Source organism: Ranitomeya imitator, chromosome 1 (genome assembly GCF_032444005.1).
Source record: "Ranitomeya imitator isolate aRanImi1 chromosome 1, aRanImi1.pri, whole genome shotgun sequence".
NCBI classification, from domain to species: domain Eukaryota; kingdom Metazoa; phylum Chordata; class Amphibia; order Anura; family Dendrobatidae; genus Ranitomeya; species Ranitomeya imitator.
Window position 1 is genome coordinate 994592909 of NC_091282.1, and position 12811 is coordinate 994605719.

The following is a 12811-nucleotide window of genomic DNA, read 5'->3' on the forward strand; positions in this document are numbered from 1 at the left end:
CTGCATGGCGCTGACCCACAGGGACCAGGGCCCGGAGTGACAGGACTCTGCCCACACACATGCACCTGCGGGCAGAAGCCGCTCGGGGCCCCGGCCCTGTCTAGCTGGTGCACACATAACCCCTGTAATACACGGTGCAGGCCAGGCGTTACACACAGACCGAGTCACCAGTCCTCACATCACGGGGACATAGTGACCGTCCGTGCAGCCCCGCCCGGGACACTACGAGGACACGTACGGCCTCGCACACGGGCACCGCAGTGCGGGAAGCAGCCGCGGAAAACAAACTTTTCCCATAAAACTTTATTGAAAACAGACACAGACACAGAGCTCCTCACAACCGCGGGCACTGCAGCGCGGCGATTCCTCTGACGTCACCTCCGTCGCGTCACGTGACTATAACGGGCGGAATATTCAAACAACAACTTTAGTCACGGAAATGGACCCGAGAGCCCCTGCCTTCCCCGCCGACATCCCCCGGTCACCGCCACAGTCCCGGCTCCGGCAGTGATACAGCGAGGATGAGCCATGGCGAGCAGCATTGGCGGGAGGATAGAGGTAGGCGCTGCCAGGCCTCCGTGCCTCCCCGGTTGCTATGGTGGCAGGGAGCCGTAGTTACCGTGGCGTCCCCGGGGGCTGTCATGTTGTGCAGCTGTTGTCATGTGGTGCTGCTGTCAGTTGCGGCAGCGGGAACAGTACCGGGATGTAGTGCCGAGTCCTGTCACTAGTGTCCTGTCACTGCTGCTGGCAACATGCTGGAGAGGGTCCTCACCTTCCTCTTCCCCAACCTCACCTCCAGGGAGCAGTCCCCAGAGGGAGACCGTGGCCAGCAGGACGGAGGGGGCTGCAAACCTCTGCTGCAGGGGGAGAACAGCATCGAGGTAATCGGGGCTCCCCCTGTACTCTGGGATCAGGCTGCAGATCTGGGGGCTCCCCCTGTACTCTGGGATCAGGCTGCAGATCTGGGGGCTCCCCCTGTACTCTGGGATCAGGCTGCACATCTGGGGGCTCCCCCTGTACTCTGGGATCAGGCTGCACATCTGGGGGCTCCCCCTGTACTCTGGGATCAGGCTGCACATCTGGGGGCTCCCCCTGTACTCTGGGATCAGGCTGCACATCTGGGGGCTCCCCCTGTACTCTGGGATCAGGCTGCACATCTGGGGGCTCCCCCTGTACTCTGGGATCAGGCTGCACATCTGGGGGCTCCCCCTGTACTCTGGGATCAGGCTGCACATCTGGGGGCTCCCCCTGTACTCTGGGACCAGGCTGCACATCTGGGGGCTCCCCCTGTACTCTGGGATCAGGCTGCACATCTGGGGGCTCCCCCTGTACTCTGGGATCAGGCTGCACATCTGGGGGCTCCCCCTGTACTCTGGGATCAGGCTGCACATCTGGGGGCTCCCCCTGTACTCTGGGATCAGGCTGCACATCTGGGGGCTCCCCCTGTACTCTGGGATCAGGCTGCAGATCTGGGGGCTCCCCCTGTACTCTGGGATCAGACTGCAGATCTGGGGGCTCCCCCTGTACTCTGGGATCAGGCTGCAGATCTGGGGGCTCCCCCTGTACTCTGGGATCAGGCTGCACATCTGGGGGCTCCCCCTGTACTCTGGGATCAGGCTGCACATCTGGGGGCTCCCCCTGTACTCTGGGATCAGGCTGCAGATCTGGGGGCTCCCCCTGTACTCTGGGACCAGGCTGCAGATCTGGGAGCTCCCCCTGTACTCTGGGATCAGGCTGCACATCTGGGGGCTCCCCCTGTACTCTGGGAACAGGCTGCACATCTGGGGGCTCCCCCTGTACTCTGGGATCAGGCTGCAGATCTGGGGGCTCCCCCTGTACGCTGGGATCAGGCTGCAGATCTGGGGGCTCCCCCTGTACTCTGGGATCAGGCTGCAGATCTGGGGGCTCCCCCTGTACTCTGGGATCAGGCTGCAGATCTGGAGGCTCCCCCTGTACTCTGGGATCAGGCTGCAGATCTGGGGGCTCCCCCTGTACTCTGGGATTAGGCTGCAGATCTGGGGGCTCCCCCTGTACTCTGGGATCAGGCTGCAGATCTGGGGGCTCCCCCTGTACTCTGGGATTAGGCTGCAGATCTGGGGGCTCCCCCTGTACTCTGGGATTAGGCTGCAGATCTGGGGGCTCCCCCTGTACTCTGGGATCAGGCTGCAGATCTGGGGGCCCCCCCTGTACTCTGGGATCAGGCTGCAGATCTGGAGGCTCCTCCTGTACTCTGGGATCAGGCTGCAGATCTGGAGGCTCCTCCTGTACTCTGGGATCAGGCTGCAGATCTTGGAGCTCCCCCTGTACTCTGGGATCAGGCTGCACATCTGGGGGCTCCTCCTGTACTCTGGGATCAGGCTGCAGATCTGGGGGCTCCCCCTGTACTCTGGGATCAGGCTGCAGATCTGGGGGCTCCCCCTGTACTCTGGGACCAGGCTGCAGATCTGGGAGCTCCCCCTGTACTCTGGGATCAGGCTGCACATCTGGGGGCTCCCCCTGTACTCTGGGAACAGGCTGCACATCTGGGGGCTCCCCCTGTACTCTGGGATCAGGCTGCAGATCTGGGGGCTCCCCCTGTACGCTGGGATCAGGCTGCAGATCTGGGGGCTCCTCCTGTACTCTGGGATCAGGCTGCAGATCTGGGGGCTCCCCCTGTACTCTGGGATCAGGCTGCAGATCTGGGGGCTCCCCCTGTACTCTGGGATCAGGCTGCAGATCTGGGGGCTCCCCCTGTACTCTGGGATTAGGCTGCAGATCTGGGGGCTCCCCCTGTACTCTGGGATCAGGCTGCAGATCTGGGGGCTCCCCCTGTACTCTGGGATCAGGCTGCACATCTGGGGGCTCCCCCTGTACTCTGGGATCAGGCTGCACATCTGGGGGCTCCCCCTGTACTCTGGGATCAGGCTGCACATCTGGGGGCTCCCCCTGTACTCTGGGATTAGGCTGCAGATCTGTGGGCTCCCCCTGTACGCTGGGATCAGGCTGCAGATCTGGGGGCTCCCCCTGTACTCTGGGATCAGGCTGCAGATCTGGGGGCCCCCCCTGTACTCTGGGATCAGGCTGCAGATCTGGAGGCTCCTCCTGTACTCTGGGATCAGGCTGCAGATCTGGAGGCTCCTCCTGTACTCTGGGATCAGGCTGCAGATCTGGGGGCTCCCCCTGTACTCTGGGATCAGGCTGCACATCTGGGGGCTCCCCCTGTACTCTGGGATCAGGCTGCAGATCTGGGGGCTCCCCCTGTACTCTGGGATCAGGCTGCAGATCTGGGGGCCCCCCTGTACTCTGGGATCAGGCTGCAGATTTGGGGGCTCCCCCTGTACTCTGGGATCAGGCTGCAGATCTGGGGGCTCCTGTACTCTGGGATCAGGATGCAGATCTGGGGGCTCCCCCTGTACTCTGGGATTAGGCTGCAGATCTGGGGGCTCCCCCTGTACTCTGGGATTAGGCTGCAGATCTGGGGGCTCCCCCTGTACTCTGGGATTAGGCTGCAGATCTGGGGGCTCCCCCTGTACTCTGGGATCAGGCTGCAGATTTGGGGGCTCCCCCTGTACTCTGGGATCAGGCTGCAGATCTGGGGGCTCCCCCTGTACTCTGGGATCAGGCTGCAGATCTGGGGGCTCCCCCTGTACTCTGGGATTAGGCTGCAGATCTGGGGGCTCCCCCTGTACTCTGGGATTAGGCTGCAGATCTGGGGGCTCCCCCTGTACTCTGGGATCAGGCTGCAGATCTGGGGGCTCCCCCTGTACTCTGGGATCAGGCTGCAGATCTGGGGGCCCCCCCTGTACTCTGGGATCAGGCTGCAGATCTGGAGGCTCCTCCTGTACTCTGGGATCAGGCTGCAGATCTGGAGGCTCCTCCTGTACACTGGGATCAGGCTGCAGATCTGGGGGCTCCTGTACACTGGGATCAGGCTGCAGATCTGGGGGCTTCCCTTGTACACTGGGACCAGGCTGCAAATCTGGGGGCTTCCCCTGTACACTGGGACCAGGCTGCTGATCTGGGGGCTTCCCCTGTACACTGGGACCAGGTTGCAGATCTGGGGGCTTCCCCTGTACACTGGGACCAGGTTGCAGATCTGGGGGCTCCCCCTGTACTCTGGGATCAGGCTGCAGATCTGGGGGCTCCCCCTGTACTCTGGGATCGGGCTGCAGATTTGGGGGCTCCTGTACTCTGGGATCGGGCCGCAGATCTGGGGCCCCCCTGTACATTGGGATTAGGCTGCAGATCTGGGGGCTCCTCCTGTACTCTGGGATCAGGCTGCAGATCTGGGAGCTCCCCCTGTACTCTGGGATCGGGCTGCAGATCTGGGGGCTCCTCATGTACTCTGGGATCAGGCTGCAGATCTTGGAGCTCCCCCTGTACTCTGGGATCAGGCTGCAGATCTGGGGGCTCCTCATGTACTCTGGGATCAGGCTGCAGATCTGGGGGCTTCCCCTGTAAGCTGGGACCAGGTTGCAGATCTGGGGGCTCCTCATGTACTCTGGGATCAGGCTGCAGATCTGGGGGCTCCCCCTGTACTCTGGGATCAGGCTGCAGATCTGGGGGCTTCCCCTGTAAGCTGGGATCAGGCTGCACATCTGGGAGCTCCCCCTGTACTCTGGGATCGGGCTGCAGATCTGGGGGCTCCTCCTGTACTCTGGGATCAGGCTGCAGATCTTGGAGCTCCCCCTGTACTCTGGGATCAGGCTGCAGATCTGGGGGCTCCTCATGTACTCTGGGATCAGGCTGCAGATCTGGGGGCTTCCCCTGTAAGCTGGGACCAGGTTGCAGATCTGGGGGCTCCTCATGTACTCTGGGATCAGGCTGCAGATCTGGGGGCTCCCCCTGTACTCTGGGATCAGGCTGCAGATCTGGGGGCTTCCCCTGTAAGCTGGGATCAGGCTGCAGATCTGGGGGCTTCCCCTGTACACTGGGACCAGGCTGCAGATCTGGGGGCTCCTCATGTACTCTGGGATCAGGCTGCAGATCTGGGGGCTTCCCCTGTACACTGGGATCAGGCTGCAGATCTGGGGGCTCCCCCTGTACACTGGGATCAGGCTGCAGATCTGGGCCCCCCTCCCTGTACACTGGGATCAGGCTGCAGATCTCAGGGGCCCCCCTGTACACTGGGACCAGCCTGTGGCTGCAGATTAGTGGGCTTCGCAGTTATACCCCACTGCTTTTCGACCTGCCGTAACACTGGAGACCATGGAAACGTATGCTGTGTTGGCAGCACGTCCACAGATCGATTATCCTTGTAGACGCTCTGACTGATTGTTACCTGCTGGCAGCTATAGCCCCTTCACTGGGTGATTGATCCTTTTTATCTTTTTATTTTCAAGGACTTCAAGGTCCTCAACCTCCTGGGAAAAGGCTCCTTTGCCTGCGTATACAGGGCACAGTCCATAAATACTGGCATCGAGGTTGCAATCAAAATGGTAAGTCCCATGTAGTAAATTTGCATAATATTGCATGTGTTTTGAGTTTGACACTCCTTTATTATATCAGTTTAATATGATTTGTGCCTTACATTTAATGTGATGTCCTTTTTTGTTCCGTACCTTAGATAGATAAAAAGGCCATGCAGAGGGTTGGCATGGTGCAGAGGGTGCGCAATGAGGTGGAGATCCACTGCCAGCTAAAACATCCGTCTATCTTGGAGGTATGAGAGTTTATGGCTTGGAGTCATTGTGATTTTACAAACATCTTTTTAGAAAATTTCATCCACATTTTCTCTCCCCGTTTTTAGCTTTACAACTATTTTGAGGACAGCAATTATGTTTACCTGATACTTGAGATGTGTCACAATGGAGAGATGAACAGATATTTAAAGAACAGAAAGAAGCCATTTGCTGAGAAAGAAGGTGAGTGTTGCGTGATGTTCTGTTATAGGCTTTATAAATGATGATTTGTTTAATACATGTATAGGGTGTAAAATGTAATGCACCATGGCAAAAACCACATGGACCCAATTATGGTCAATAGGGTCTGTGGGGCGCTGCTGATGGCTGGCATTCAGGGGCACAGCGCTACACTTATATGTCAGAAATACCTGGCACAGATGTGTACAGGGTCCTGTAAAATACTTCATTTTGGAAAGTCTTGTGCTTATGCATTAAAGCACCATTTCAGTGGATTGTTTTTTTTATATCCAGCCTCATTGCTGCTTTAAATGTAAGTTCCCCACCCCCGGTCATAAACTCTCATCAGCGTAGCTTCTGAGTGGCCGGGAAGTCACAAGCTGCGTCACAAGCTCTCAATGAAAGTCTATGAGAGCCAGAACGAAGCTCTTAGTGACCTCCGGCGCGCTCCATAAAACATTGGTAGGTCACATACGGCAGGAGATGGAGTGGCGGCGAAAAATTTCCCTTATGAAGGAGGATAGTGCACAAATACCATCTTTACCCTTTCATCAGGATTATGTTTGATCACTGGATCCACCTCCAATCACCAGGACTCTGGTCCCAAGACCCTGCTTCAGAGGAGGTGGAATTAGCACTGTAGCTTCATTCATTGTCTATGGCAGTGATCAAGAGAGAGCCAAGTACAGCACTCCACTGTCTCCATCAGTGCCATAGACCTCAAATGGAGCAGTTCCCTAAGTCTAGTTATTGATGGTGCCCCTGGTGATCACCTATCCCGTGGATCCTGATTTGTGAGTTGCAGTAGTGTTTGATCTTACTACACCTAGTATACCCAGTGGAAGCCTTGGCCGTATACGTTTCTTACATGGTGTCGTCTTCTTCCACAGCACGTCATTTCATGGAGCAGATAGTGAAGGGGATGCTGTATCTCCATTCTCATGGCATTCTGCACAGGGATCTCACCCTTTCCAACCTCCTCCTCTCCAGTGATATGAACATTAAGATCGCAGACTTTGGATTGGCAGCTCAGTTGAAATTGCCCAATGAGAAGCACTTCACAATGTGCGGCACACCGAACTACATTGCTCCTGAAATAGCCACCAGGAGCGCTCATGGCCTTGAATCCGATGTGTGGTCTTTGGGTTGCATGTTGTATACTTTTCTTGTGGGAAGACCTCCTTTTGACACTGATACTGTGAAGAACACTTTGAATAAGATCGTTTTGGCCGACTATGAGATGCCCAATTTTTTATCAAGGGAAGCTAAGGAACTGATTTTTCAGCTCCTGCGCAAAAACCCTGCAGATCGGTTAAGTCTCTCATCTGTGCTGGACCACCCATTCATGACAGGCTATTCTTCTTCCACCTGCGATGATATAGGAGCTGTTGAAGACTCCATTGACAGTGGCCATGCTACCATTTCTACTGGATTTACTGGTTCTTCTGGGGTTAGTGTTAGTGGGCGCTTACAGGAGAAAAGGATTTTATCAGGACCTTCACTTCCCAGCAAACTGAATGTCTTTCAGTTCAAGGATAGACAACCAAATAATGTCTTGACGATGGATGGTGGAAGCTTTCACAATTGTCAAAGAGAGGAAAATGACTCTTCTGACAAGAGGGGGAGGAAGGCAGTTGGCAGTGAGGACAGGCCACATTCTCGTTACCTCCGGAGGGCTCATTCTTCTGACAGGACAGGGGCCTCTCGTAGCCAAACGCACAGTAAAGCAAACAGCTACGTGGACAGATGTCACTCTGTGGAGACATTGAGTAAAGCCGGTCCGCTGAGTGGGTACCGGACCTCCGCATCTTCTCCTGCCAACAGTTATGGCGATATCCCCCAGATGTTTACAGAAAACGCTGCCCACAGCTCTTTGGATAGACTTCCCTCTCCCCCAGTGAAGGAGAAAACTCCGTAAGTAAAGTCTATTTATTTCTTTTTATTCTTCTATGCAACAGATCCCAATCTACAGCTTTTCCTAGGTTTATACCTAGAAATATGACCATTATTGTAATTGCACTAAGTTGGCAGAAACTTTCCTCCCTCCATATCTCATTGGTCAAGAGGAGATATTTTAGACAATAATCCCTGTAAATACAGTTGCTTTAGGCAGGATTAGACAAGTGTCATTGGGTGAAATCTTGGTACCCATGTTGGAGCAAGTGTGTAGTATAGTGACCTAAATGAGCAGCATTGAAGGGGACTTGTCAGCAGGTCTTTGTACCCCAAATTGATATAATCTATGTTTAGGACGTGGTAATGCCGAATAAATCCATACCTTTCCTTCATTAATCCTTGATTCCGTTGCTGAGAAATCCCTATTCCAATTTTAATACTAATGAGACACCATTTCAGGGGGCTTAGCCCTACACCTACAACTCTCCAGCCCCTCGCGCTTTTTCTCCACCTGCTGTTTGCCTTCTGTCACTGACTGAGGGGTCACACTTCTATGTCACATGCTTCCCTGCCGGAGACCTCGCCAAAGCCCTGTCATTCTGAGTGGTGGCGCATGTGTAGTAAGGGCCTGATGATGTGGCGGCAGCTCATCTATTGACCTGAACATACGCCAACCCCAGGAATGACAGCGCTTACGTGTCATCTCTTGTGGGTTAGTGGGCAACAGAGAAGAGTGACCCGTAAGGCGGGTGAAATAGTGACGAGGCCGGAAAGCTATGTGTAGGGCTAAGCCCTTGGCACTTGTGGGTCATTAGTATAAAAATTGGACAAGGCGTTTCTGTGCCACCGAAACAAAGATTGATAAAGCAAAGGTTTGGAAATATTCTGCATTACGGCAACCTAATATAGATTATATCCGTTTAAGGTACAAATATCTGCCGACACTTTCCTTTTAGGGTGTGTGCACACGTAAGAATTTCTTGCAGAAAATTCCGGAAGAAAACCGGACATTTTCTGCAAGAAAACTACATGCGTTTTTTTTTTTTTCGCGTTTTTACCGCAGTTTTTTCACGTTTTTTTCCGGAGCTTTCCCAATGCATTATATAGCGGGAAAAATACCCGCTAAATTAATGAACATGCTGCCTTTTTTTACCTCGATGCGGTTTTTCCCGGAAAAAAAACGCATCCTGTGCACACAAATTGCAGAATGCATTTTAAATGATAGGATGCATATGTATGCATTTGTATCATGTTTTTATAGCAAAAAAAAAAAACGCAACGTGTGCACACAGCCTTAAACCTAATCTAGGTTAGTAATTTAAAAATGGCAGAAAAAAGTCTCCACGTTTTTGAGATACCGTAATTAAGAAATTTGTTTAAAATGTATGGCTCTTACTTATTTATTTTTTTAACAAGTGTTATAAATTGCAGAACAAAAAGGTGTTTGCCAGATGATCTGTCAGATAACTTTACAAATGGCACCATGAAGTATATTCGCTGCGTAGTAATAGTCAATCAATGTTTGTCAGTCCTTCAGAAGGAATAACTGCTAGGTGATAAAGCCCTACTGTATATGGAGCCTCTTCCATTCCATGGTGCTTGTACTGGGCACTACACAGGTGGTGGCGTCCCCAGTGGGCATCTCCGGCAGATGGCTGGGGCAGCCCGGGGGATAGGAGTAATGCTCCGGGTGTGTGCATGGTAGAAATCCACACCTCGTTTAGATTTCCAGTTTCATGACCGCAGCATGACTGTATGGTGCTCCGCCGGTTTGGAAAGGTAAATTATCCATAGGAGAATATTTAGGATGCTATTCCAATCTCATTGCCTGTTGTATTTTGTTTCTGTCTTTAAACAGAAAATCTAGTTGTGTTGTACTGTAATAGAAGTGCAACTATAATGTGCATGAAGCATTGTAATGTGTTGTGGGGGTCCCTATAGGTCCTGTAGCCAATACGTCTGACACCAAGAAACTAAACTATTGCGGATGTTTCCAGTGTTCACATTGTCTTAGTAGTCTTGAGTCTTCTCTTGGCATCACTTGGCATAGATGCGATTTCACCATAGACTATATTGGCAATGGAGAACACTGCAGAACTTGCTCCCGAAGGGTGGCGATCTGGTCCTAACTTGAAGCATGCCCTCAGCTCTACATATAGAGGTCACCTAAAACTGATATTGGGCAATCATTTGAGCGCCTCTCTTGTCAATTTAATAAAAGTAACATGGTCAGTTTCAAACTTGCTTAGTTGAGCCACCTGGTCCACAGGTTCTCCCTGGCATCTCGATGGGCGCTCTGCTGTGTCCCTGAGGTCCTGATTTCAGGCACAGAGAACAATAGACTTTACGTTAGATACTTGGACCTTGTATTGCTACATGACCCTCTTCTTCATTTTCTAACATTGCTTTTTTTTTATTTTTGTTTTAAGGTCTGAATTTTTCTGTCCTCCAAAACTCTCAGGTGTCCGGTCTGATGAAAGGGGCCAAGCTGAAACTGTGCAGCAATGGTTTGGAGCCATGCAACTAAATGGTAGGTGTCCATTGTGGTATCATGGATGATTGCTCTCAGCGGGAGAAACATAATAAGAATGTTTTAGTTCGGATTCCTTTCCATTTTGGTCTGAGACAGAATTTTCTGAATAATGCTGAGTTGGAAGCTACAGTCCTCTGACAGTTACTTTATCATATTGTATGCTGGCATTTTGCTAAAATGAGGCACTTATTGAAGAAGAATTCATTTTTATTATGTTATAGCATACATTCTATAATGCCATGGAAACTTAAAGGGAAGCTGTCAGCAGGTTTTTGTTACCTCATCTTAGACTCTTAGAGCATAGAAAGAAACAAAAGCACCAGAAAGCCAATATTTAAAAAGTCATAGCTTTATTGAAATCAAATATAAAACACATAAGGCTGAGGAGGTAATGACAGTCACAAGCCAGATTGTGGATCCGCAGATCAAAAAGGTAACAAACAAGCAAATTAGCATAATATAGTGCTCAAAAGTGCATGTGCAACCAAATGTTCCCATATGGAGTAATGCAAAAGATTACGGGGTGCAGCGGTTCTCACACAGTCAGTTTTTAGATTCTGCAATGAAGCAGAGTTGAGAAAGCTAACCCTGCCCACACCAGGCTCTGTGTAAAATGTCTGTATACAGTGAGCTGCCTATCACAGGAGGCGGTGTGTCCCACTACAGGTGCTGCTGTGTCCCAGCAATGATGAGGTGATAAAACCATCATTCACGGCGCTTGGTATTTACCACACCAAGCCATGCATATGTGGCATGATGATGAATCCGGGCACAGGCGTTATGCCCATCTGTTATATACAGGGTGGATGGCTGGGTAAGGCCATATTTTTTTGCGCCCTAAGCTGACGTTTTTATTGATGTCATTTTGGGATAGATAGTGTTTTGATTGCTTTTTATTGCATTGTTGCCGGTGCTTATGTAATTCTGGCATTTCAATTTTGTTTTCTTGTGACGCGGCTTACTGCTCAAATTGTATTATATTCATTTATATCTTGATGGATCTGACATTTCTGAACGCAGCAATACCAAATGTTATTTTTTTTTTTACATTTTTATTTTCAATGTTGCAAAAGGGGGGTGATTTGAACTTTTGTGTATTGGTTTTTTTTTCATATTTTTTCCATATTTAAAAAAAAAACTTTAACTTTAATCTTTTTTTTTTTTTTGCTCAATCAAATACATAGCAGTGCATCAGCACCGGGCCGGCGTTCACACGAGTATCATAATGAAAAGCACGTGGGTCGTCAGTAGAACCCCAGTTGTCATGGCAATCCATCAGCGCTCCGCGATCACGTCACAGGCGCACTGTTGGGAGTGTGGAATGACACATGCCCCTCTCGGCTCGTGTTAAATCCTGCGTTCAGAGATTGACAGCAGGATTTTAACAGGTTAACAGCTGCCGGCAGATCACCGATCCACTTGCAGCTGTAAAAGGCACATGGTGGCTGATTAAATCAGCCATCATTTATTAGGAAAGGTGCGGGCTCAGCAAGTGAGCCCGAATCAAAATCGGGGACACAACATGTGACATAAATATGTCCTGAAGGAGTGAGAGAGAGAACGCTCACTCTATAAATCTATTGGCACCAATGCAGCACAGACGGGTTGCTATGGCATCCAGAAGCCGAACAATGCCCTTCATTTCTCTCATATACCTCCTTCTATCATTTGCCAATTGTATAATTCAGATGGCACTCACCGTATATGGATCGGGCTCAACCCCTGAGCATGCTCCATACGCTTCACATCATGTAAATCACTTTATGAAGCCGTTAGTAAACACAGGTAGCCGTTATGTTGTATACTGTTACTCTTCCCTGGCCTCCTCTCCTTATCTTAGTAGGCCATGCTGTTAAAGGGGCTGTCAACTACTAGTACAACACCTCCTTGATCAAAATATTTGGCCCCCATAAAATAATAAAGCCTATACTCTCCTCCTGTGCTGGTGCCGTTCCCGCAGTGTCGACACTCGCAGTCTGGGGCTCGTGTTCGGTTATTATGACATGTGACCCCAGCGGCCAATCAGCTCTAGCGTCGCTGTCTTTGCCTTCGGACAAATTGAACATGAAGAGGAAGTCTGGGCTGCAGCTGCTCTCACTTCCTCTTTTTGCTCTATTCGACAGGAGGCGGGGACAGTGACGCCACTGCTGATTGGGCGCCGGTGTCACAACAACAGCACAGGAGCCCCGGTAGGCCGAGTGCCTACACTGGGAGAACGGCACCCGAGGGGAGTATAGGCTTTATTATTTTATGGCGCCAAACATGAGGTATGAGAAGGAGTTGTCTAGGTAGTGGACAATTTCTTTAATATTGACACTTGCATATCTTTGAGTTATAGACTTGGGCTATGTTCACACGTTCAGTATTTGGTCAGTATTTTACATCAGTATCTGTAAGCCAAAACCAGGAGTGGGTGATAAATGCAGAAGTGGTGCATATGTTTCTATTATACTTATCCTCTATTTGTTCCACTCCTGGTTTTGGATTACAGATACTGATGATAAATACTGACTAAACACTGAACGTGGCCTCGACTGCACTA

The 12811-nt window shown here is 51.1% G+C and overlaps 1 protein-coding gene across 1 annotated transcript in view; it reads left to right on the plus strand.

Annotated features, from left to right (window-relative positions):
* The first annotated feature begins 244 nt into the window (after nucleotides 1-244).
* PLK4 (polo like kinase 4) overlaps nucleotides 245-12811 on the plus strand; it is a 38716-nt gene continuing 26149 nt past the window's right edge. Inside the window, exons 1-6 of the mRNA XM_069743935.1 lie at nucleotides 245-558; nucleotides 5322-5417; nucleotides 5546-5641; nucleotides 5729-5843; nucleotides 6731-7754; nucleotides 10166-10266. Coding sequence (XP_069600036.1) covers nucleotides 529-558; nucleotides 5322-5417; nucleotides 5546-5641; nucleotides 5729-5843; nucleotides 6731-7754; nucleotides 10166-10266 — 1462 coding nt within the window. The 5' untranslated portion in view covers nucleotides 245-528. The remainder of the gene's footprint in view (nucleotides 559-5321; nucleotides 5418-5545; nucleotides 5642-5728; nucleotides 5844-6730; nucleotides 7755-10165; nucleotides 10267-12811) is intronic.